This window comes from Athene noctua, unplaced genomic scaffold, assembly GCF_965140245.1.
Source record: "Athene noctua unplaced genomic scaffold, bAthNoc1.hap1.1 HAP1_HAP1_scaffold_31, whole genome shotgun sequence".
Classification (NCBI taxonomy): domain Eukaryota; kingdom Metazoa; phylum Chordata; class Aves; order Strigiformes; family Strigidae; genus Athene; species Athene noctua.
Genome location: NW_027437536.1, coordinates 672,940 through 699,488, shown reverse-complemented (window position 1 = coordinate 699,488; position 26,549 = coordinate 672,940). Strand labels below are relative to the sequence as shown.

The 26,549-nt window shown below is 51.0% G+C and overlaps 2 protein-coding genes across 2 annotated transcripts in view; one reads left to right on the top strand and one right to left on the bottom strand.

Annotated features, from left to right (window-relative positions):
- LOC141974073 (uncharacterized) overlaps positions 1–26,549 on the top strand; it is a 139,986-nt gene that overhangs the window by 36,584 nt on the left and 76,853 nt on the right. The window lies entirely within an intron of this gene.
- Positions 106–26,339, bottom strand: LOC141974161 (uncharacterized). Its single transcript, XM_074933496.1, has 8 exons — positions 26,278–26,339; positions 25,155–25,281; positions 3,660–3,750; positions 1,790–1,911; positions 884–1,199; positions 682–767; positions 460–584; positions 106–189 (listed from the first exon to the last, which is right to left on the bottom strand). The coding sequence occupies exons 1-8, from the start codon at positions 26,337–26,339 to the stop codon at positions 144–146; spliced, it is 975 nt and encodes a 324-aa protein (XP_074789597.1). The 3' UTR covers positions 106–143.

Sequence of the window (26,549 nt, the reverse complement as noted above, 5' to 3'; positions counted from 1 at the left end):
AACCGCAAAGATTTGGGATTGTTAAAAATGGTGAAAACCGACAAAAATGGGGGAGAGGGGGTAAAGGGGGGGCAGGGGGTGTCTGTGTTAATCCCCACCCCCCCTCACCGCCCAGCACTTGCTCCACCATGCTGAACAGCGACTCAGGCGTGGGGCTGATCTCCAGGTCCGTGCCGGGGAGGGGACGCTCTGAGGGGGGGCGGAACAGAAACTGGGGTAAGGGGGGCCCCAAGATTTGTACCCGACCCCCCCATCCCTCCTAGGGAGGGGACCAGGCACTCTGAACCCCCCAAACCTCCCACACCACGACCAGAACATCTTCCCCCGCCCTAGTGGGATGGGGGGTGCGGAGGGGAGGGTGGGAGCACAGGTTCCTCCCCCCACTGAGGGGGTGCCTCAAGGTTTTGTCTTCCCCCTCGCCAAGGTTTGGGGGGGCCCGTGTCCCCCCCCAAGACGTACCCTGGGGGAAGGCGAGCAGGGCCTGGGGCGAGCTGTCGACGGGCACCGAGTGGGAAGGTGCGGAGCAGCCACTGGACCTGCCACCACCAGGAGAGGAGCCTCCTCTTCTGTGTCTCTGTGAACGCCTGGGGGGGGAAGGGGGCACATGGGGGGATCACACAGACCTATAGTCTGCCCCCAAGCCCTACAGGCCCCCCAAAGTCCCCGCAGCCCCCCCTGTACCTCGTGGATCAGGCACTGCTCCAGGAGCTCGAGGTAACTGATGATGTTCTCCTTGTCCGGCCGCGACATCGGGAACTGGATGTAAACTGGGGGGTGTCGGGGGTCAGGGAGGGACCCAGACACCCTGATTCCACACACACACCCCTCCAGAACCATGGGACCCCCCCAAAAATGGAACCGGGGTGTGTGTGGGGTATCTCACCTTTGCCCATGACACGGGTGAACAGCCTCGGGATTTTAGACGCCGCCGGTGACGGTTTTGTTGCCGTACAGCTACCGGCGGCGTTCCTGCGACCCGGTCGCTGGGTAGCTGCGGTGACGGGGACCGGTTTGGCTTCCGAACTGGTGGCTTTCGCCTTGACGGTCCCTCCCGGCTCAGAGCTTTCCTTAGGGGGAGGTTTGGCGAGTTTTTTTAGGACGCCAGCGTACTGGAGCACGGAGCAGTCGTCGTCGCTCTCGGTGGCTTTGTCCCCATCGGTCCCCAAGGCATCGCCCAGTCTGCTGAAGACCCCCACGGGCTGGGAGACAAGGTGAGAGGAGCCCGTCAGCACCCGCACCCCCATTTACTCTCCCCTGCCCCTCTGCCCCCGAATTCTGCCCCTGGGATGGAGACCAGATGGATACCAGCCCTCTTGGGATGTAACGATGCAAAATGCTGCCTGCGGCAATTAATGACTAGGCTATAAAGCAGGTCTCTGCATCACCCATAACATCATATTCCCTCGGATTTGTCTCGAGGGGCTGAGTCTGCAACTTGTTTTACACCCCCAAGACTTCCATGCTGAGCTTTTTGGCTCCAGAGGAGAGAAAAAACCTCCTGAATCCCCCCCACATTAAAGGGGTCAAAATAGCAGCGCAGATGAGGATCACCCAGGGATTGGGGATCCACTTGCCTTTGGTGGCTCCCTCCTGCTTTTCCCAGGGGTTTCCCCACCACTGCCCCGTTATTTCAAGGCTCCTTCAGCCCTTCCGCGGCGAGCGGGAGGCTGCAAATCCCGATATAATCCTGGGGGAGAGGACCCTGATGCCGGGATCCCGGTGGGGTTTGGCCCAGCTGCCGAGAGCGACGGCTACACGGAGCCGCAGCTGAAAACCCACGTCCTCTCACCTTCCCTCCTGTGGCCGTGTCCGCTTTCGCCTCGGCTCCCAGCCGGTCGAAGACAGATGTCCTCTGCAGACCTGCAGTTTTCAGGAGAACGTGGGGTTTTTGGAGGTTTCCCTGGATGGGGGCTTTGAAAAGCCGGATGGCTGGGATCAGTCTTAGAGAGGCACTAAAACACCCAAACCTCGAAATGTGAAACAGGATGGACTTTGGCCAAAGCACCGAAAATCGGGCTGGTTATGATCTGCCCTGTCTTAACACGCAACAAAAACTCACCAGGAACAAGCAAAACCACAGCAACTCCCAACTGCTGTGGCTCACAGTAGAACTGGTTTAGTTTGTAGGCGGGGGTTTTTGCTTGGCTTCTTACTGCTTTTTGTCTTTTTCATGAATGCAGGTGCGGACACACACCCTACACAGCACAGAGAGCATCTGAGCGGCTGTCAGGACACTGGCTAAGCACCGAGACCCACAGGTACCATCTCAAGTACTTTGCAGCACCGTGCCCACTCGGGGGCAGCGTGAGCGCACCCTGATACGCCACCGAAGTGCAGAAACTGTACGTATACAGTCGGAGAAGCAGCGACTAGTTTCACAGTGCTAGTGGCCTGGACATACACGTTATCCCTGACCCCACACAGGGCATTAGGAAGCACCTGCCCAGGCATCCCATGCTGTCCTGAAGCAGCAACACTCAACCAACAGATGTCCAGCCCTTTCTCCATCAAGGCTTTGAATTTAGAAGCTGTCCAAAGGCAGGAGCACCCTGCCTGCCAGGCAGAGCCCGCACGGGCTTACTGATCACGCACGGGCACGACTATCCACGTTCTGCAGTGACTCATTAAGAGCAGCAGAGCAAAGTCGAGTCAGCAGCCTGAAAATTAACAGGATCTCACACAGAGCACGAGCCCCGTGGCAGGGAAGTTCTCCTGCAGCTCACCATGCACAGACACAGATGGCACTAGTTTTCTATCTCACCATTTACCAAAAAAAACGGATTAAACCATCACACTAGTGGTCTAATGGCTCCATGTCTGCATACACCGTTGAACACAAAGGCATTTTAAACATGGCATTTGCAGTAACTGCAGTAGCACCGCTCCCACCTCTCACTGGAGGTTCAAGTGCAAAGGAGAAGGGCCAAACCACAGCAAAAGCCAAGAGGATTGGAAGTTACTAGAGCAACTTCAGCTGTCCCCGAAGCGCTACTCAGGCTCACAGGCCTCCTAAAGCAACTCACTACGTCTCCTCTCCACTGGCACAAGGAAGAACACCAATACTACGAGTTTCGTGTCACGCAGAAAGCAGGAAATGGGAGGCTGAGCAGCCACACTCCGCAGCCGCTTGGGACACCGCGGGTACAGAGCGGACAGAAGCAGCTCCTGGGGCTCTCCGAAAGCCCCCGAGGTCCCTGCTGAGGAAGCCACACACCCACGTGGCCATCTCCCCCCACCACAGCCCTCCCCACCGGCTCGGGGCGAGAGACGGAATAGAGCGCCAGGCGCTGAGACGAAGGAGAAGGATACGCGGCACCAGGAGCGGCAAAAGGCTACTTCAGCTCAGCTGAGGGGTTCCTGTTGCGGACGGTTCCCCAGATGTTACTCCAGTAACGGCAGCATCCCAGTACATCCACCCCCGTTGCTCATCCAACCTCCCCGCGCGCCGAGGCCTCAATTCTCTCAGGAAGCGGAGCTGAGTCACGCTCACCACTGCTTGCTCAGACAGTGCCCCTGCACTACGCAGCAGCGCTCCTCGCTTTAAGGCAGTAAGTTCAGTTTACCCACATGCTGGACACCCACCACCATCGACAAACCCCACCGTGCAGGGCGGAACGGGTCGAGCAGGAGGAGAGATTCTTAACACACCTGCATCCTACCACAGTTTCGGTAGAGCTGCGTCACAGTAATTTCGTCCCGCTGCATCACAGCCAGCAAATCCTTGGGACTGGAGATGTGAAGCAAGTCGAGCTGTGCACAGGCACACACTAGTCAGGAGCTGGGAAAAAAAAGGGTCTATTTACATATTACATATACACCCGTGCATATTTTATATACACACATTTTGTACACATACACACACAAGTACCTCTACATGCACACAGTTCTGAGCTCCCACCACTGCGACACAAGTAACGGAAGCGACAGTAGGTACTTCCCTGTTATTTCTGCTCCAGTGAAGCACACACACCAAGTATACTCCATCTATGTATCACTGAGACGGCAGTTCAAGCCATGATCCTCTTTGGGAACAGGCACATGTTCCTGTTCACTGTCAGACAATACTGACCCAACACCAGACTCCAGGTCTGAGGCAAATACTCAGGAAGGAAAATCATTCATACGTTAGGATGTTCAGCTTAATTTAACAGTGCCTCCTCCATCTCTGTTTGGGACTGTGTAACTGCTGCATCAATTCTCCACAACCTCAAAGTTTCATAAGCAGCCAAAACTAAAACAGCACAAGTCTCGCAGTGTACAGAAGCGCCCGTTTTCAACAACACAAAGACATGTAAAACACGTGTAACCAAGCTGAATATTCATCTTCCTCGGGAGGAAACCAGCAACACCGAAAAGAAGCTATCCCTCCCAAAACAGCCTCTAACAGCACGGCACCGGCCGTGAATCCCAACGCTCAACTAGCTCGAAACCAGATTTTATCCCCTTGCAGCACTACAACTACTTTCCCCTCTCACACCCCTGCAGCTCAGCAGAGAAATAGCCTGAGTTGGCTGAGGAGCATCTTTGTACTTGGTAACGCCAGCACATCCTAGGCGGCAACTGGGTCACCCCAGTCCTTCAGAAATACCCTTCCCAGCCCACACCACCAAGCAGGCTGTTGGGAAGACCGAAGGAGCGACTGCCAGCTGTAGCGCTTCTGCTTGCCGGTCGTGTATCCTGCATCCTCAGCGCTGACACTGCTCGCAGGTCTCACGCACCGGACCCAGCCGCCTGTCACTGACAAGCCATGCTCTCACGTTCTAGGGATGCGCGCCCAGGATTTACAGTTCCTTCCTAAAAGCCACCTGGGCTCTACTCACACCCAGAGACGCCCTGCTTCCTGCTCACGCTGCTTCCACAAGGCTTAGCTGGGGGTCAATAGGAAAAGCAAGCTGCTCCTCACAGCCAGCAGAGCCCAAGAACCGCGGCGGACACAAATCAGTAATAACAGAGTGTTCTTCTCCGTACCCCCTAAACAAAGCTTCCGATCAAGATGAAACCCTTCCAAGGCCAGACGGGCCCCTCGGCACAGCCCCGCCCGCAGCCACCCGAGGCCGGGGCCGTTTCACTCCCGCGGGGATGTTCTCACCGCCGCCGCGGAACAACCCCCCCTGTCTGCGAGGGACGGAAGAAGCAGAGCGCGAAACGGCTCCGCGGACAGCAGCGCGCGGGGGAAAGCCCTCACCTGCCCGAAAATCGCACTCCCTGCAACAGGAAGAGCCTCTTCCCTCGGCAGCCTCACAGCCTTCCTCTGCCGAGGACGAGGGAGCCGCGGGCATCGCCTCCCTCCGCCCCTGCGCAGCTCCCGCCGCGGATCCGGCGCTGGAAGCGGATCCTGTTCAGCTGCCGCCGGGGGGGAGCAGAGACCGCCGGCAAAATAACTGCGAGGCCTCTTCTCTTCGGGCAGAGCGGCCGTCGGGAAGACAACCAGAAGCAGGAGGAAGAGGAGAGGCAGCTTCTGGAGCGAGGCTGACTCGAGCGCGGGCTGCCCGGCGTCTCCAGACGACTTGTCACCTCGCCCTCGGCAAAGCCCCGCCGGGCGGGGGCTGCAGCCGGCGGGGCGAGCCCGGGGACACCGGCCCCCGGGGGAACGGGGGAGGCCCGCGGCAGCGCCACAGGCGGGAGCGGGGCCGGGAGGGTCCTCACCTCCGCCGCGTTTCTCCTCCCTTCCGGCGGGAACCCGGCGGGTCACGGCGCTGGGGAAGGGGGAGGCGGCCGGGCCGGGCGGGGGGGCGAGAGCCCCGCCGCCGCGCCGCCGTTTTCCAGCCGCGGGGCGGGAGGAGCTGCCGGCGGAGCCCTGCGGTGCGGGCGGAGCCAGCGGCCTGGAGCCCCGGCCGGCCGCCGCGGGGGAGGCGGGGGCTGAGGGGCGGCCGGCCCCGGCGGGAGCAGCGGGGGCCGCCCCCGCTGCAGCGGCCGCCCGGGCCCGGGGGGCGGAGGCGGCCGGGGGGCGCCCCGCGAGGGAAGGGGCCGGAGCCCCCAGCCACCCCCTCGTCCTGCCGCTCGTCCCCGGCGCTCCGGAGGGGAAACGCCGGCCGGCTCCCGCCTGGCTGCCGCACCGAGGAGCGCGGGCCGGGGCGGGGGCTCCCTGGCAGCCTCCCGAACGCTGCTCCCCGATCCCCGCTCCGCCTGGCCTGGCTCTGCCCCGGAGCTCCTTCGGCTGCGCAGAACCGGCTCTCTGGAAAGCCGGCGGGAGCTCCCCTCAGTGCCGCCTTGCCAGGCAGACCCAGCAGGAGGACCCCGCTCTCCCTCGGGACGCTCCTGCCCAAGGAATCGCCGCTTGCTTGGTTGGTTTTACCCCCGGCCCCGAGCCCTTCAGCCACCTGGCCCTCAAGGATGTCTGTCCGCGTCCTTCCCGGAGATGCGGCACTCAAACGAGGCCTCTGCTAAGGTTTAAGGGCAGCCGGCTCTCCGCGTGTGGGAACTGCCGTGCCGAGGAGCGCACCGTTCCGAGGAAATCCTCCCTCGGCCGTGAGGGTTAGAAAGCTTCCGATGTCTAAACCCAAACCCTAGCCCAAGCTTAACATCATCACCGGGCTGATCCGAGTGTGGGGCAGGCGGTTGTGGGGGAAAGGAGCTTCCCGACCCCAACCCTCATACTCCTCCTAATTCACAGTGCAGAGATATCCCAGTGCTGGTTGTCTAGAGCTAGGGGAAATGGGGGTGGGATAGGACTGTTACATCGAGAAAAGAAAAGACTTTTCTTTTCCCCCAGCAAACAGAATATACGTTACCCACACCTCCTGAAAAATATTCTTCATTAAACCGTAAAAGGTTCGGGCTGACACATTTCACGGATCTCAGGCACAGTGTGTTTCTTCACACTGTGCATGTATGTTTTTCATTTACAAAGAGGAAACTGAAAAATGCTCCTTTCCGTAAATTCAGACAGTTTTGTCATCTTGTCATCTCTTTGGGTTCTCACCTTATTTTTTCAGTGCATCCCATCACTGAATCGGAGGCACTGCTCTTGGAGCAGAGAAACATTCCTTTTCATAACACGAACTCCGAGAAACCCAAAGGCAGTATTTGGCCATGAATGAATTGGAAATTCTTGTCACAGAGACTAGGAGTATTGTCTGAAGAGGATGAATGGAGACAGAACTGTTACCTCGCATGAAATACATTTGCAATAAATAAGAGATACTCCCCAAAATGTACAGATGCAATCCAGTTATATTTCATACTTGCTGCGTATGACCACAAAAGAGGAATGTGGGTTCCATCTCACTTAAATATCACCGCTTTCTGTAATTTTTTTTTTTCATTGTCAGGCCCTGTTGGTAAATTCAACATTTTCAGTCAAAACATATCCGTAGTTATTCTACAGACACAAAGCAAATCCCTCTTGGAAATATTCCTCCCAGGAGGTGATGTGGAGGGCTTATAAATTATATAATAAATAACTGGTTTGCTTTTCTATTTCTATTGAAGATATTCTGTTAGAAATGTTATTGCTTCCATTTCAGATACTCATCATCTCTTTTTTCTGTACAATTTTCATTTGGGGTGAGTGACCTCTATGCTCTAGCTCATTTCTTTGAGGAATGGCTTCCTATGTTCCATCTTTGGGTATATGTTGGAGAACGGCTTGCAGAGAGCAAGGCCATGGGTCTCTGCAGGAGCTGATTGCAGCCACCTGAGGTAAACAGAGGAAAAACCCAGGGTACAGTTATGCCTAACAAAGGACTGTTATGTTAACAGAGAGAAACTGAGGTACACAGTGGCCTTGATGGTAAAACAACCTTGGGAAAGGAGGCAGGCCAGAAGAGGGAAGATGTTGTGACATGTCTGAGATGCCACAAGGGGCTGGGACATTATAATGTAGCCTGTTACATGTACCCAACAGATTTGTGAGTAGTGTGCGTGATTATTGTAGAGTGCTTATGTAAGGGGTGATTTCTTTCAATAAAGTTGAAGCTTGCTCTATCATTCACATTGAATGGCTGCTTGCTTCCTCCGCCCGTCGCAAGTGGCGCACCGAACAGGGTTACCCGAACGCTGCTTTTCCACTGAACGGAACCTGGAAGCGGCGGAATGGATTTTCGGAGCAGGAAGGCGAGAAGGTCACTGCCTGGTGCAGGAGATGTGTGCCGTCTCCTGAAGCGCCGGGATTTGTAAGTCTGACATTGGAGCAGCGGATCCACAATATTGCTTCAGGAGATATTGCGGACCGAGAGGGCTACTGAGGAATAGGCCGAAGTGGTATATCCAGGAAAGGCCATAACGAAGGCTGAATTTGGGGAAACCTAGGGAAAGCCAGCACTGGTCGTTAGCTACTGGTCGGATACTGCTGAAGGTCGTCAAGTCACGATACAGGAAAGGAATCAAAACAAGTCTGCCCGGGCAGGACAATGGAACAAGAGGTAGCCCTCAAACTTTTACAGTGCTTTTTAGAAAGGCGGGGAGTAAGTCCGATAAAAAACTTAGCCGCGCTGATTGGTCTGGGCAAGGCTAAGGGACACTTTAAAGAGCCAAATTTATTGTTTGAAGAAGCAGAACGGTGTGATAATCTTTTAGACCCTGATGCTGTAAATCCTGAAAAAGAATCTGAACTGTCTGGTCTGTATCCTCCCTTAATTGGGGATGATCTGTAGATAAAAGTGAGGTGAAAAAAACAGCAGACAGCGAGGATTAGGAAGTTACCAGGCTAATCATCTGGATGTGCATCGCCCTGGTAAGACCGTGTGTTTCTGTTCTCTCTGCATGTTCCACTGGGCTGGGAAAGCAGGGAAGGGGTGCCTCTGCCCCTCCTTGAAATGGGCTGCTCCTGGCTGATACTCAATTGCCATCTTCAGATTCTCTTTCCCCTCCCCTCTCCCCTTTTATATAGCTTTTTATATCAGGGTGTTCCCTCTGAAACCCTTCAGCTGCTACCTTTTTTCCCTCCATTGTTTTGTGGGGGGGTTTTGTCTCCCCGCCTCTCAATCATGGGGGAGCAGAATGACATTCACCCTGATGCCAGGAGCGGGGAGCGGCAGAGAAGAGGGTTGTATTACACTACCCTGAGAGTGCGTTTACTCCCTGTAGGTCCCTCCTCTCCACACAGAACGCGTGCGTTTGGATATGGGTTCATCGTGCACGGCTGAGGGGCTCTCTGAAGGAGTGCTGTTACTCTCCGTACCTGTAAGGGCTATGCACGTTTTCATTCAGTGCTGCTGAGGTGCTTGGACTGTGCTGTTTCAGCCTCAAATCCCCTGAGGTTAGGTGTAAGAATTAGTTCTGTATTGTGAGAGGAAAAAAAGACCTTAAAACAGTAAGGGGGAAACCCCTCCTTGCTTCTTAATACTTGACACCATCTGGAGTGTCCCCAGTGTGCCTTGGCTGTGAGGATTCCAGCTTAGACATGACGGTATTTCATGTTCTTTTCCTTTGTTTTTTTCCACCCAGCACTGGAAAGAATAATAAACAACTTAAGAAGGGTAAGTTTTGAATCTATCTTCATATAAGAATGAGCAGCTTCCAAAACCTCCACATATTCCAAGGTACACCGTAAAAGTAAGGATACATGCTACAGACTACCACTCTTTTTTAGCTTCTCTCCCAAAACAAGAGCTGCACCCTTGAGGGCTTATTTCTTTCAGACCACATTGTGCACTTTTCATAATTTCTTGTACAAACATGTCCTCCACAAGCACAGCCGCCGGTGATTTGGCAAAGGACTAGGAGGCTGGTGTTATCTTCTCAGGAGTTTCCGGCTGCAGTGCGGGCATTCTGCAGTTTGGCCCAGCCAGTTCTGGTACACATTTTTCAAGAGATGTTTCCCAAAGCACGGCTGAGAGTGAAAGGCTTCCGTGCATATTTTGTTCAGCTCGGTTCAGTCAAAGTGCTGCTCCTGAAGCCTGCAGAAGGAAGGCCTTGGCAAGTGCTTCAGCCTTCAGGTCTGAAGTGAAGCCTTAGATGGGCACAGCGAACCAAGATCTCTTGTGTCCGGGGGTGGCTGAGGAAGGCTGAGCAGGCAGTGAAGTTGAGTACACCACACTTACTTACAGCACCTTCACTGGAAGAAGGGAACTAACTGGGCAAGCAATGGGTGGATTTGAGAATTTAAGTCTTCCCTGTCTAGGCAAGGGCACGGAACCAAGCACAGTGTTCCTGGTGGAACTGGCTGGCATCCAGCCTCACCACCCTGACTGTGCCAGCTCTACCGCACAGAGCAGTCTGCTCTCCCGTGTCAGAGATGCTGCGGCATTTGCCACAATGGGGCCCAATAGCCAGGTAAAAGTCTCAGGGGAAGAAGATAAATTTGAGGAATCCAGATGTTTGCGCTCTTTGTTCTAGTGCAAGTGGGTGCTGTCCAGAACGTCCCGAAGTTGGGAGCGGTCTCATGATCATTAACAACGGCCTCAGGAAAGTAGAGACAATGCCAAGGCAGGGAAGAAAAAACCTGGAACTCCACTTTCTTTAAAGGAAGAAATCAATTCTTTTATTTAGCAGGGTGTGCGTTTTTGTGACTTCCATGTGAGGGACCACAGGGACCTGCAATGGAAGTTATGAGACATTATTCTGAAGGGATGAATATTGTCTCCTCCAACACAGCTAAACAGGACACTACTAAAGCTATGCTCTATCAGCTACTGGTGCCTTATCATCTTAAAGGGGAAGGTTGGTAGCCAGCCCTGTTTACTGTGGTTCTGCGCTTGTAATACACGCTGGGAGAGAAAGACAACCCATACAGTAATAGGGCCTTCCCCTGAAAGTGCCTCCATCCTTGACAAGGGTTGGCTGGCAGAAAGGCAGTTTGAAAGAGTCGCAATAAAGGGAAATGTGTCATCACCCTGGAACTTAATCACGGTAGGTGTCTGAGCTGGAGTTGGGGTGCCTGTAGCTGATCTTTCACTGATGGCACTCAGAGTCCTTTGCTATTCTGCCAAGCACTGGAAGGCCGCCTCGCCAGCCCTCTGTTTTCAGAAGCACCCGGAGATGGGAGCCCACTGCCAGCCTCAGCAGTGGTGTGAAAACGACATGATTCCCTTCACTGATGGCTCTCCAGACCTCACCGTGCTCCTGAGAGACTCAGAGAAGGTGTGTGTCCCTCTCCATCTCTGCAGGCTTTGTTACCGGCTTAGAAAGCTAACCTACAGCCTGTGCATCTTGCTGCAATAATGAAGCTTGGCGCTGCCTGTGGTCCTCCTCCTCCTCTTCCTCCTTCTCTCTGTGCCTGGGGCTGGCCACGGCCCGAGCTAGGAGCATGCTTCTGCTGCGGTGCCAAGCAGCCCCAGGCTGCTGCCAAGCAACGGCCTGTTTTGTCTTTGGCCACTGCAAAGTGTAGGGTGGCAGATCTAATGAGACAACGTGGAGCAGCTGGTTTTGGCTGTTCAGCTGGCCCAAGGGATCACTGCCCGACGTTGGGGTGTGAAGGATTTGTACCTTGTCCTGGCTCGGCTAGGCTAGGGTGGTTTCCCAGCAGTGGGGAGAGGGCACTAGCCGGGTTATTCAGACCCTGCTGAGGTCAGGTCCATGCGCCAAGGGGGGGGGGCGGTACCTGTTTGCTGCCTGGGCTTTTGTGAGGGGTCTCACCCCCTCTGTGGGTGAGCCAGGGGAAGAGATCCTCTCGGCTGGGGAGAGCTTTAACTGTCCTGGGAGCATCCAGGCCAGTGTGGTTGTGGCACAATGCTCTCTGAGTGGCTGCCTGATTTGGGTTTTGGCCAGGCGGTATTTCTCCAACAATAGCAGTGCCCGGAAACCTGCCCCGAGGTCAGGTAACAGTGAGTGGCAAGGGCTGTGGGAAGAGATGGGCAAGCACCTGAGTCAGTGGGCACCCCCAAGGCTTAGGAATTGCACCCCCGAACAAATGCAGAGCCCCGATAAACTGGCGGAGTGCTTAGAAAAGGTGTGTCGGCAACCTGGCAAAACCCGGGAGACACAGCTCGCTGCGATGTGCTGGGGACTTGCTGTCACGGATGAAAGTATTGACACGGTAATGATTTAGAAAAATAATTTAGATTTATTAATAACTAACAACTGTTTGTCAATACAAAATAACTCAGAAAGAAAAGCGACTTATTCAGGTTCTAAGATGACAAGATTCACTCTAACTTACTTAACGGTCCCTTAATTTATACACATATGTACATGCGCATACACAAACCAGACATATACGTACAGAAACAAAGGGGTTTGGGTGCAGTAAAATGAACACAAAAGGGACAAGCACACAGGAACAAGGGCAAGGGTACGTACCCACACACCCCCCCCCACCAATAAACAGGTGCAAGAGAAGCTAGCTCAAAGAAAATTTCCCTCTCGAGTTCAGAGCAAATACTCCCAATGCCTTGGCATTCCTCAACGGGCGATAATTGAGACTCGAGCGGGGGGACTTCGCCCTGGCCTTCCGTCTGGAGCAGACGATACCTGAGAGGCATCCCAGCTCAGGGGAGATGCTGGCCACAGCCCGCTGCGATCCAGGAGAGCTCAAAGGGCCTCTCTGGTGGTCGCAGTTTATAGGATCCAAGATGATTGACTTTTGTCAAATGCTATCTGGTGCCTTCCAGCAGTTGCACAAGAATTTGAATAACATGCACCCCTGTTACTGCTCCATCTGACCACATCCCAGGCACAGGGGTGTCAGGCCATCAGGAGATGATGGGCCATTATAACCTTTTCCGAGCAATCAGAGGGGGGCAGGAGCCAGGCTCCTCAAGGTTATCAGTCCTTATCTCCACAGACTGGTGTATGGCTCGGGGGAATGTGGATGGAATCACACCTGGCACCAAGCAGCCCAACAAGGACGGCAGGGAGGGGTAGGAATTGCACCACCACACTTGCCCATGCCTGCCGTGTCCTTTTGAAGGCCACTCACTGCCCTCAAGGGGGAGGAAGGGCTGCAGGGTCTGAGAGTGAACTTACTGGGACAGCAGCTGGGCCGGGGGCACAGGCAGAGCCAGGCTCGGTCGCCTCCACCAGCACAGCAGCTGAGCCAGAGAGACAGCCAGGGCCGGGATCAGTCGCCCCGATACAGAAACCAAATACACCAGAAAGTCAGCTCGCAAAGGGGCGGATGGGGACGGGCCCGGCACGGGAACAGGAGGGAGGGCCCGAGGTGATCACCCCATCTCTGTCCCCGACTGAGCTGCCAGAGATGCGGAGAGAGTTCGGCCGCCTCCCAGGCGAGCAGATGTGCACCTGGCTCCACTGGCATGCCTTGCGGAAGATCCTTCTCATCCCTCATTCCAGCTTTCTGTAGCAGTTCCTTCAGATCCTCGCCCTGGTCCTCCTAACCCTTTATCCGAGTCATCTCAAGGACACCAATTCAATTCCGTCTGTGTGCTGACAGCAAACGAATCTGCCTGTCAGCTCCTAAATCGCACACTCTCTTTACACCTAGCCTACTCTCAGGTTCTCCTGATCTACTTGCACAGCCAAAACTCTTGTCTTTTGACAACATCCTTTCTTTCCTCACAAGAAAATAAATCGGTCCCTTTTACCCACGTAGAGTGCTGCTGGTCCTCCAAGGCTGCTATCTGAGCTGTCTTTTCACATCGTTTGTTAGCTTATCTTTTCTTCATCACCTTGAATACAAGTTGCTTCTTTTCATTTTCAAGGATCTGTATTGCCCACCCCTTCCTCTTCCCCCATTCTCTCTCATTTACCCGTCAAGGACAGACAGTGTCCATTAAGACCCTACTGACCGCTACTGCTTTCCTGTTTCTTTGTCTTCCCTATCTGACCATATTAGCCCGGGGTCTCCTGCCTTATGTGCCGCTTTGGGAGCTGCTCTAGCTCAGGATTTTCTAAGTGCACAGCACAATGGGATCTCACTCTGCTCCTCAGGCACCGATAGAAAACCAAATTATAAACAAGCAACCGTACAAAAATGATCATCATTTTTGCGGGGATACCTCTATCTAGGAAGTCTACCCACAGTAAGAACAACTTGAGGGCAAGCTCTGCCCCCTGCTCTGTGGAAACACAGCACTGAAGAGATACTGCAGGTCTCTGGGTACTTGATAGCTACCTTCAGGATTCACAGGGAAATCTTGTACCCTAAACCCAAACCAACACCCCGGAGACAAACTGCCATCGAGTGTATCGAACCATATGAAGTTAGGACCCTCAGTGCACCGTGCTTCTCCCCTCTGTCCTCTCAGCCTCCCAGGAAAGCACAAGAGAGCATGACTACCTCTAACTGAAGATGCTTCCCCCCAGTACTTCTCTTTGGACTGCATCCTGCTGCTCTGCTTTTCCCAAGGAACTCTGCAGTAAAAGCGTAGCAGAGCCCTTTCTGTCCTCCTCCTCGCTCAGAACTCTTTTCTGAACTTGGGGTACTGCAAATCTAGGGCCTCAACACAAAACACCTGTCTCCAGAAACATAAATCAGGGGGACAGCCACTAAAATCAAGGCGTTGCTGAGGAATACAGAACAGGGAATGAGAGGTCTGAGGTTTATTTTTCTGGAAGAAACAACTTTGATCTTGGAGTCCCCAATTCTTTCCAGGGATGCTTCCTTCCTGCCGGTGCTTTTAGACTCTGAGCATGGAAGGGAAGAAAATACTGTGCAGAAAGGAAAGGGATCACTGCACAGGAAGAGGTTTGAAGGCAGATGTTGGGTTCTATTGCTCCCTGACTTCTCAGCATCTTAATTCCCTCAGCAATGAAATGGAGAGAACTTTACTTAACAGATATGGGGAAATCTTAATTAATGGTTGTAGAGCACGTTTAGATGGCAGGATGATACAAATCATGGGCATGGAAATCATTATTTCTACTCGATAAAGTCACAGGTGCTTACTTTTTTCCTGCCCTTTTTTTTTTTTTTTAATGTAGCTACACACAGAATTTCTTCAAAGGCTATCTTTCAATCTACAAACCCACCACAAAAAAAGGTAGTAGTAGTAGAACAAGGCTGTTCTGCTAACCAGCCTTGAATACCTTTCAGGAGAACACGAGAACATCACTGACTAAAGTATCGTGACAGCCTTTCCTCCATAACACAAAGGAATCTTTTCCTGTCTTCTGTACTCTCATTAAATACACGGTGCTTTTAACAGCAGCGTGAACAAAGCAAAGTGAATGAGCATCTTCTACCACTTTAACAGCATATCAAAGCAGCTGGTAAGGCAAGGAAGGGGAGGCATGTGCAACATGAGAATAAATGTTTCCCGTTGGAGGTTGATCCCCCTGTGCTGAGCCCCTGTCTGTTTTACAGGGGAAAGGCGCGGTTGTTGACATTTCAAACCATTCTAAAGCAGGACACACGTCCCCCACTCGAGTTGGTTCTGGCAAACCAAATGCACCACCGGAACTTTTTTATTAATTTTATTTATTTTATTCTGCTGAAGCTCGGCAAGTCATCCAGCTCTGTACCAGAAACTTCTGAGTGTCTGCCCCTACAGTCTCCTGGCAACTGTAAACGAATCTACATTGAAAATTCTAGAGGAGAATTTTTAAGTCCTGAACCTGACTTGAGTTTCAGCCTCTTTGTCACTGAGTTTTAAACGGGAAAAAATTAAGTTTTTAAATGAGCCTTGCAGACTTCTTTCTCCAATAAGCCAGTCACAGCCGATAGTTTCTAATTCAGAGCCGAGAGGCCACACTGAAATGGTGACCTGCTACTTCAGTACCTTTCTAATAGTTTGTTCCTTCTGAGACAGACACTGCACTTACCATTATAAAACACACTCTTCCAGAGATTTTCACGTGGGGAATCACAGGACCTTCATTAAGGGAGACAGCAATGATTCACCTGTTGTATCTGGTTTCAGACGCCTGGGCACATCTTCCTCTTAGTCTACATGACACTGTGGTCTCCAAGGGAACCATTTAGTACCTGTGTGGCTTCTAAAATTCATTCTGCTTTCTTCCTTAGGAACTTCAGCATTCTTACCTTGCTGTGGGAACTAAGTGCACTGCGTACCCTCGCCTTTATGGGCACAATCAGTAAACAAAACAAAGCAAAGCAAACCAGCACAAGCCTGTGAGAAATAAGTGCTGAAACAGAGAGCAAGTTTACAAACTAAGTTCTCTGTTGCAGGCTGCAGAAAAGAAATGAACTGCTCATACAAGCGCCATGTTTATTCTTGCTTCTAAGTGCTGTACAGATACTAGGGTTGTACTCCAGGTTCTACATTCAAAGCAATGTTTAAGCACTGGTTTTTCCAATTCTTTCAAACTTCCAAGGATTTTTCTAGAAGCAGTTCTTCTCTTCTATCTAACTAAAGGTGGCTAGGAGCTCTGTCAGCTGGCAGCTTGACAGCTCAGACCGGGACAACTCACCCAGGCCTTAAGGATCTCTCGTGTCCCCTCGCAGTGCCGTGGGAAACCATCAGAAGCAGCACATGCAGTTAAGAGAAGCTCTGCCTCGACAGTCTCTCCTGTCTCCCTGAAGACAATATGAGGAACCGTCAGCTAGTCGCACAGGAGGGTAAGTAACCTGGATTTGCGGTGTTACAGTATTACCTTGTTGGCTGTTTAGACAAAACAGGCTCCAGCATGGGGCAGCACTCAAATGTTTTTTCACTCCATCTGATCAAAGGTTCTGAACTAATATTCCAAAGTATATCAACAATCCTTTCCTTCACAAACTGCAGGAGCAAGAGAAATACAGCTCTCCTTACATTTTCCTCTGTGCCTGATGAACAGAATCTTGATTTTACTGGAATTCTTCTGTTGCCACCAGTCAACTATTGATTTTAAGGATACAGGATTATCCCTGATATTCACCCTTAGACGACAGCTAGATTATATGCCCTGAATTTATGGCTATTACCAGATTCATATACTTATCTGTTGTGGGCTGGGAGGGCAGAAAGAGAGACAGAGAACTATTGTGGGGTGAGAGGGAAGAAAGAGAGATAGAGACAGAGAACGTAACAGGCCAAGGAACTAGGCCCACTCTCCTATGTAAAATAAACTTCCCAGTATTTAAAGGCCTACAAAAATTAAATGATGTCAGTAAAGATTTGGTCGCATTTTAAATTAACTCCCGGAGAAATAGAGTCCACTTGACTCGGGTCAGGAGGAAGGACGATAGAAAAAAATGGGGCTTGTGGTTCATTTAAAGCACAGCCTCAAAAGTAAAACCTGCTGGTTGCAAGTGCTATGAGTCTGAGCTTACGTGGTCGTAATCTTAACTTTACAAATCAGGAGCTTTATGATGAAATGGATCTCTCTGTTAGAAAATCCTCAACTGCTCTGTGGTCTGTGCAGACGTTATCTGATCGTTCAGTGAGGTCCTTGTGGTCTGTAAAAGTGGGGACCCTGAAGATCATCAGAGCCAAGTCTCTTCCCTGGGGCCTTTTTGCTCTGCTGACACCTACTGCAAATCTACCAGCACTACGCTCTCCAGAGCAGCAGTCATTGACTCCGTCAAAGTCACAGGCCAAGGGTCTGGGGCGAGCATCTAGTAATTAGTGTCATTATTCCCAGGATGACAGTTACCAGCTGCAGGATCCACTCAGCATCTTCTCTCAAAACTTGTCTTTCTGCAGTGCTGAGGGTTCAGTAGGCTCAATTACCACCGTTTCCCGGTTACGTTCGCTAGGGTATATTGTTTCAGATGCACAGGACGGAAAGCCAATACCTAATTCTGACCTTTACAGTAGCCTGTGATTAGAGAGGCTGCTCCTACAGCCATTAGCCACAGCATTCTGCTGAAAAACATCTGTCCTGTTTGGGATAGATTTGGGATATTTCTCCTCTTTCAAATATCCTTACAAAACTAATTTCCTGGAGAAATAACATGGTTTCTTTCAAGCTATATTCTTCAGCAACAGCCTTCTTCAAACTAATGCACTGCATATATTAGTTGTACAATGTGATGTGTAAGCCTCTTTCAGCTAATGGTGATATGCACTTGGTAAAATTTCAAACCCGATTCTCCAGTTTTCATTAGAAAAAAATAACACTGAGAAGAGGTACAAGGCTACGGCCTGTGTTTGCTCGGCAGTGTCCAAATCCTGCATGGTGCTGAGCCGAGCTGAAGTCCTGTGCAGTTCAAAGAAACTAGAATGCTTGGCATGTATTTGAATCAGACCTACGTCTTTCCTAAAGGAACGGAGAAAAAGAAATAGCATAAACGTACTTCCACCTGCTCGGGAAATCTAACACACCTCTCCTGTGAGCAGGGGGATAAGGTGTCCACAACAAACAAGGCTTTGATAGGACCTACTGCAAATTCATTTAATAACAGAGGGAAGCAAGCCTTTGATGGGAAGATTCTTCTCTACACTTTGAAAACTGGAGGTGTTTTAAATCCATGATGGGACGAGTTTCCCCAAAGGCTCTAATAGAGCCTACTGATTCCAAAGAATATTAATCTTCTGCCAAATCAGAGCCCTACATTTCAAAGTGCGTAAATGATGATAAATCAGGAGGTGTCATACGGGGAGACTACAGAAGGAGGGTTATGTCAGAAGGTAGGACAAGAGCTCCTCTTTCCAAGAGCAGTAAAGTCTGGATTATTGAAACAGGCGAAAGATTGTCTAGTACAAAAGCAGGAGAAGAGTGCGGGGAGCGTGGCATCATGTCACTCTGACGTATTTCTCTCCCTTCATTCTCCCCGAAGCTGACAGCAAGAGCAATCGGGATGTCCTGCACTGAACAGCAGAGTTCAAAGGGTCAGAGGAACAGATAGATGTGTTCTGGAGAAGCTTTGATTCTTCACTCCTACTGTGCTGATGAGGCACAAATCAGAAGAGAACGTATTTTTTAAACTCTGTCAATAAACTGTGTTTCCGAGTGGTAACCTGCCCTTTCAGCAGATATTGCAAAGGGTCCCCTGGACAGTGCCTCAGCTGTGCCGGGGTCAGTGGAAGCAGCAGTGTTGCTTTGAAATGTGCTGCTAGACTGTATCTGTGAGCACTGGATGTTCTTCTTGAATAACCCCAAGTAAAAGGCTGAATCAATTCAACGACAGCGGCTGAAAAAAAGTGCAATGAACCACATTATAGGAAAATGGGGAAAAGGATGCAGGATCTCCACTGAACACAAGCCGATATTGTCGGCAGTCTGTGGCAACACCCTTTTCATTTCAGTTCAGTCCCATAAAATTACCACTAACATTACAACTCACGCAGAACACAGATCAATGTAAAAATGTCAATCAATTCCTCCAGATGGGACTTTTCAGTTCCACCAGATCCCCATCTACTTTTTTACTTGTCTAATATTTCATTACAACCTTCCATAGGTTAATTTTCTTTCCACTGACCATGTAAATCACAGATCAATTTTCATTTCAAACCCCTGACCACAGATTGCTCCTGAAAGCTCAAAGCACACGCTTCAGTAAGCTCTCCAACATTCTTAATGCACATTAGAAAAAGTTTGTCTTCTCTTTAAAAATCTTTTTTAAGGAGTTAATTTTACCTTAAAGTCTGGCACGAGACCCAAGTAGTTGGTATTCCTCCCTTCTCTCCTTCCCCCGCCTCTAAAAGCAGGTACATTTTTGAAATGTAACCGCATGTAGAACTAAAAATCTTTCATGACATTGTTCTGAAACCAAAAATTCCGGCAAAAATACAAACTGCTTTAGATTTGCAGAAAGTGGACAGGATTGCTTAATCCCCACCCCCTACTGCAACCATGTACTGCTCTAGGGAAAGAAGACAGAAAAGGAGGAAAAGCATTTACACTTCAGCCGTCGGCTGTGCTTTCTCTGAACCATTCTTTTTCTCCTATTCTAACAGAACCTTTGCTTGGGCTAAAATACAGTATTGCTGATTTTACTTACAGAAGCAGCCACCCTAAAGCCAGTGAGATATGCCTGCGAGACCAGCAGGATTCAGCCTTGAAAACAATCTGTAAGAAAGTTTTGTGGGAATGCCCGGAAAATACCCTGCAATGTATTCTCTGACGCGTTCTCTTCTGACGTTAATTTAAACGCAGCGCTCTCGTGCTCTCCCCTACAAATCTGTAAACGGACCCTTGGCAGACGGGACCTGGGAAACATGATTTCTAAGGCTGGTGTTGCTATCGTCCTGCTGAGAAACACAGGGCAGTCACTTCGCCACTCTGTGCCTCAGCTTCCCCATTAGCTGACGGGATCATTACAATGGCCATTTTTTATATTTAACAGGACACCCCAGTGCTTGAGCCGACATATGCATAAGCATCTGCTGAATCAGTAAGAGGCAGGAGGGACCCTGTGGCCATTTACCTCCTTTTACAGGCAGGCTGCGCTTCCTCACACCAGGAATTTCTGCTGTTTAATCTCAGATTGTTTTCACGGGTTCTGGGCACTTGAGAACCGCAGCACCAAACCTTGAAGGACAAATACTCCAACAGAGCCAGCTGGTGTGGTCGGAAAAGGAAGGGTTGTGGTTTTCTCTTGGAACACAAAGGAATGGGAACCCTTCCTAAGGACATGACCCAGATCACTCAAGTCTTACTAATTGATTAAGTGCAAGGGAAGAGAGAAGGGTGCGTCCTCCAAGTGTCTATTCTTTGCATATTCCTTGTGCATATGAAATTTGCTTAATAGGAGCCAGGAAAAACACATTTTTGTGCAAATGTCACAGCAGGAATTTACACATTCACATTGACTTAGTGGGGATCACAACCATACAGCAACTGAACACTTTAACACAAATGTATTTGGGGAAAAAAAAATCTTATTTCTAGGTAACTGACAACTGAAGAATTGGTAATTTCACTGAATAAGTTGTACTGGGTAACCTCCGTATCATTAGTCGCTCTGTTTTACCTGTGCCTTGGATTCCTAAAGAGACTCATTTTCTCATTTTAAATGCTTAACATATCTCCTCTATGATTCCTGTGATTCCTGTCACTGAAGGCTCTTTTCTCTTTCCACAAGCAAGAGGTGTAATTGTTTTATCCAATCACCCTGAGGTCTGAAAGCCCCTGAGAAGAAAATCAGTTAAACGCATATATGGATCACAGAAGATTTAGTGGGATTATTCCCTTGATCAGCGTTTAGTATGAATTCAAGTACTCTGTTAGATCAGAACTTTTCTGAATTCGTACGTTAATCAAAAACTCTTCAGGGTGTTGTCTTCTGAGTGACCTAACTGAGGTAGTTTGTGATGAAAAGGTTTAGCAGTTTACTGATGAGAGAAGAAGTAAAAGACAGCAGGAGAAGCTCCAGCTCACAGACGCTGTGGACACCTGGCTTGGCTGCGCTGGCAACCCAGGGACAGCAGGCGTGACAACAGGAGGAGTGAGATAGGTCAGAGAACAGCATGGAAACGCGTCCCCCACTCCTCTCAGCCGACCAGGCCCGGTGAGGTTTAAGAGAGATGAAAGTTGAGGAGTATCGCCTGGTTTCGCTACGTTATGGAAGGTGTGGTGGCATCCACAGGTAGGGAACTGCCCCGGATGCTCCAGCAAGGCCCTGTTTGATCCCATGCTTCTATCTGCCAGCAACGGTTATAGCGGGAAACTTCTCACCTGGTAAGGTCACTGCTTGCAAAAGTTGTTTGGCAGCAGAGCTGCACCTTTTAGCTCGCAATTAGACGCCCCTGGCTAAATAAAGAGCAAAGGTTTCCCAGCTTAATCCCTACCCTCCAGCTCCGCACCGTGGGGTGAAGAAATGATGTAAGAACGGCACGAGTTGATGTTCCTGCAGAATACTACGTGCCCAGCCACTATAACCTGGAGCACTCCGCAGTGGAAGGATGCATTTTTGCAATGCCTGTTTCTTCATTAAGATTTCATCCTCCACCCACCCTAAAAAGCCACTTGCCCTTCACTCTGTTATATCGGCTTTTCCCCGCTCCTGTTCCCGCATTATTTTTTTAATCTCCAGTTCCCTGCTTTACCTGCACTCTCAAATTTTAACGCAGCAGAATTTGTGCATCAGTGTGTCCTTTTCCTCTGTGATTTAGGAAGGACAGGTTCTTCGGTGCAGCCTAATGCTCTGAGAGAGACGGTATTTTAAACACTAAAGCGAAACCCGTTTACAACTGTGAGAAGAGAGGTGTGTTGACACTAAACTTTAAAGCAGGCACAAGGTAAAGGCAAGTCGCTGCTCCAGCAGGTGAGAGTACTATGCACGCGGTTTGTAAGGGAGTTTGCTCGACACACGAGCTGTCTCCTCTTTTTTCTGCTTGACAACCTGTAGGATTTGGTGCTTCACACAATTCACCTGGTAACCAGTAGTCACCAGAGCTTAATAACTAAACAGTACTTCAGGCACGGTGCAGAGAATTTCTTTTAAAAAATTAATATTCCACCTGAGGAAAACTTTTCCTACCATTTCCATCTGCAAGAAATAAAAAGAAACAAACAAAGAAATAAACGGAAAAAGCTGAAGCTTTGATACTTCCTGCTCACCCCTTTATCACTTTCATACCGGGCAGTCCCTCCGCATCCTTTTCCATTAAAGCTGTACAATTCATTTGTAACCTGCTGGCTAATACTTATCTTGCCATACTTGGTTGAGTTCTGTTCAGCAGCAGCGGCTTTCTGAGAAGCAATCAATGTAATTCTGAGGAGTAAAAAATACATCTGTATTTTATATCCTCTGTGTTTCGATTGAGTACTGTTTCTAACAGGGTGAGACCCAGAACGGCAGAGAATACTGGGGAAGAACAGGGGTAAGGTGTCTCACAGAACTGCTTTGCAGTCTGATTTGAGACCCCAGGGAGGACGCAGCAGAGATCTCAGGGTAGAACTCTTGCAAGCATGGTACAGCTGAGACAACGGGGAGGATCCATACAGAGATGAACTTTTTGCCTGTGACTCTGGAGTCATGTAACTCCCTCAACAGCTTGGATGAGGATGGCACAACCTGACTGATAAAGCAGACCTTCCACAGCAAGAACAAGGAGGCACGTCTGGGGCACTGATGGCAGTTGAGAAAACTCTGATTTTATAATAAAAGGGGTTTTTGAAAGTGATTTTGATGCAATACCGTGGGTTTAGTTGCCCCTGTTCATTCAGCTACCCTAATCAGCGGCGGTGAAACATAATACCTGTCTTCATGTTGCCATTTGAAATTGTGAAGTGAACCGAGTACGGAAGATTGATCACTGACAACAGAAAAGCCTACTGAGTCATTCAAGTACTTTACATTACTGACCCACAGAATCTAAGATGCAAGCTCCCACCTGTTTCTATAAAAATGCGAATATCCCTTCAGTACCAAGTGTTTAGAAACGATCCAAGTATTAACTTCCAGTATGCAGCAAGAGCAACATTTCATTGGAAAAGAGATCACTCGGTTTAAAAGAGAGATGAGGTGGAACAAACAGGCAAAAGAACCTATGAGAAAAATTCTAAACGTGACTTACCTTGCAGCTTTGGCAGCGGCAAAGTCATGATGCCTCCTGCTGCAGCTGGTGGTACCAGCCCTGGGATGCTGGTGAGATTCGCTGTAGGGAGAGTTCGGCCGAGTCCTTGTTGCCCCCCAGCTGCCCAGCCATGTTGAAGGGACTAAGGAGCGGCTGATTCAGGGCTGGAGTGCCTCCTGGCATCACGCCCGCTGCTCTGAGGCTAACTGTTGGGCTGTCAGGAACGGCTGTAACAAAACTCAGACAGCGAGCCTGTTTTACTGTGCATGGCTCAGTACCACACCCTTGGTAAGTCTCCTGGCTTGGGATCCCCTTGTGTTCCAGCCTAGACACGCACTGCTTCCCAGATCTGAAAGCGTAGGTTCTCACCGACGCAGACAGTTCTGACAGGCTTGGCCGGCCAAAGCTGTAAGCGTCGCAGTCATGTAGCGCGGCAGCAATCCCACTGGAACCTAGACTGGAAAATCCATCATGCGCTGAAGGTAAATCATTCTGAACACAGGAAGGCCCGACTCAAATCAGCCTGCAAGTACCTAAATGCCCGCATATCCCAGATTTTTCCCGTTGTATAGGGACTGGTAAAAGCTGAAAATGCTGCAGTGACAATTACCAGAAACTGTATGGACCTGCAAAGCGGAAAAACATTGAGTATCTTCTTAGAGCGTGGCTGAACTTGGATAAAACTGTTCAGTGAGGTGGGAAATCTTTTAAAATGTTATACAGTGACATACTATTATGCCCCCATTTTGCTCTAAAGAAAATAAATACCTGGCCCAAAAGATAAAGAAATGCCTTTACTAATGCAGGAGCTGCGTGCGACAGGCAGAGCTGTCAGAGCCAAGAAGGCTGCATTAAAATTGCACAAGCTTTTTAATATTAAATTATGACATGTCTTGAAAAAATAACTTCTGTAAGAAATTAAAATAGTTTTGCAAATAAATATGCAAAACTGCGTAGGTTTTGTTTTAGGAAAACAGACCAAAAGCTCATCTCTCCAAACAAATACCTTCAAAAACATACACGTGATACATACATGCTCCCTTTCTGCAGCCAAACAGAATCACATTTTCGGCATTACACAGGCCAAAGACGATCAGTCGCAGTTTTTTCTTTTCATCGAATCGCACATCTTGATTAGTCGATAAGGAAGACACTGACCTGAGGCCCAGCAGGGAACGCAGGATGGGACCGACTGGGTTGGGGCTGGTCTGTGGGCTTGTGTCAGGCAGCACCGTGTTTCCTCTGGCCTCTGAAATCCAAAGAGCAGATTGACTTTAATATCAAGCCTGAGGACTGGCACGTGGCCTTCTGCTGATGTCACGTAACATCAAGCTGAAAATGGTACGTTAAAGCGCTTCGCCAGTCACTCAAGCACTCACATCGCTTATCGGCTGCATACATTGCGCTAACATTCATTCAGAGCAGCCAACTCACTCAGGGAGCTGCAAAGCTCTGACAGCAGTGAAACTGAAGCTGCCATCAGCCCAGCTCATGTGGGCTGCATTATACACCCATGTACATACAGCACAGGAGCACTCCGCCTGCGTGGGACCTGCCTTTGCTACGCTGAGGTCAGCATCAGCCCTTCTCATTTCTGAAAGCAAAAATTATCTGAAAAACAACCAAGTCGCATCTACTTTGTATCTTAATCAGGTATTTTCCTGTGGCGGTTCCCGAAGCAGCAAAGGCTGTGCTATGCACAGTCAGAAGGCACTATGAACATGGAAACAGGTACGCTTCCAAACGGCAGCTTGTTTTCTAGATCGCATGGGGGGTGAGCAAAATTCTGTGAAACCAAGGCTTTCCAGCATTTATTTAGCTGGTCAGTATCCAGCAATGGCACTGTATGCAGTGCACTAACGACTCGTGAAGCACAGAACAGAGCCCAGCCCTGCTGGACTCTGCTGAGGCCTGCAACACAGATTGGCAAAGGGAAAAGAGAAAGGAAAAGGGCCTGTCAGTTACCAGAAAGTACCGAGATGCTTTCAGAACGACATCCCAGTCCTCCATTTCCTTCGGGTGAAGGGCTCGCATGGATTCACAAAGTTTGTCAGCGCTGACGGCACGATCGGGCCCACATTTCTCTTTGAAGCTGGAAGAATGACAGCAAGTGTCCAAAGCAGCTGCAAGGATACTGTGGTCCGGTCCCGGGGCGGGCAGCGCAGCACCGGGGTCCGGTCCCGAGGATGGCAGCGCCGTCGGGGCCCGGTCCTGGGAAGGGCAGCACTGTCGGGGCCCGGTCCCGGGGATGGCAACGCCGTCGGGGCCCGGTCCTGGGGATGGCAGCGCCGTCGGGGCCCGGTCCTGGGAAGGGCAGCGCGGCACCGGTGTTCGGTCCCGGGGCGGGCAGCGTGGCTCCGGGGCCGGTCCCGGGGACGGCAGCACCGGTCCCGGGGATGGCAGCGGTCAAGCTCCTCCAACACACACTCTCTAGGAGAGGATTATCTTACGATGAGGGGAACCTGAGGCAGTTGCTGCCATGGGCTGGGCAGCGCGGGCTAATCCCCACAGCGAGCGCAGCCTCTGAAGTAGTTCCTGGGGAAAGGATCGGCGCGGCACGGTGGGATGACCTGAGTTCAGGTGCCAACCGCAGCGGGAAACTCCCCGGCGTGGCGACGGACCGAGAGGCTCCGGGGGAGACGGCGGCAGAACGGCAGAGCATCGCCTCTGCTGTCGCTGCCTTGGCAGCAGCGGCACAAGGCGCCGGCCTAAGGATTCCGCTGCCGTTGTGGCGTTGGGGGGGTCCCTGTTCCCCGGGGCAGCTCCTAAAGGGAGGGGTGGGGGCGCCTCACGCGCAGCGCCCGCGCGGCAGGAGGCTCAAGAGCAAAAATCCGCAGATTTACCGCCGCTCGAGTCTCCCCTTCGACGCCCAAGGGAACAACCCCGGGGCGCCCCCCCTGCCCCGCTCCCGCCCCCCCCGCCCTCGGCCCCGTCCCCCCGAGCGGTGCGTGAACAATGTCGGTGCCGCTCACAAGAGCCACAGCTGCGAGAGCGACCGAGAAAACTGATCGAGCGACCTGGAGTGCGAAGGAAGGAATCGGCTCGGCCTATTCCTACGGCACCGCCGCCCCCCCCTCCTGCTGCTCACCCCTTTTTCACGGCAGTGCGGGGGGTGTCAGGGGGAAACGGTGGCCCTCGGGCCGCTGCCATCGCCGGCTCAGATGGGAGGGGGGCACCGGGAGGCGCGGGGGGAACGGTGACCCAGCACACCGATGGCGGGGAGTTATGCGGGATGCAGTGGTTGAGGGGCAGTTTAACCAGCTTGGACCAACGGTGTTTCCAGTGACAGTGACCCCACACGGCGGGGATGGGAGGCCTTGGGTTGGAAACGAGTAAGGAGGCGTGAGGGCTGCCGATGGA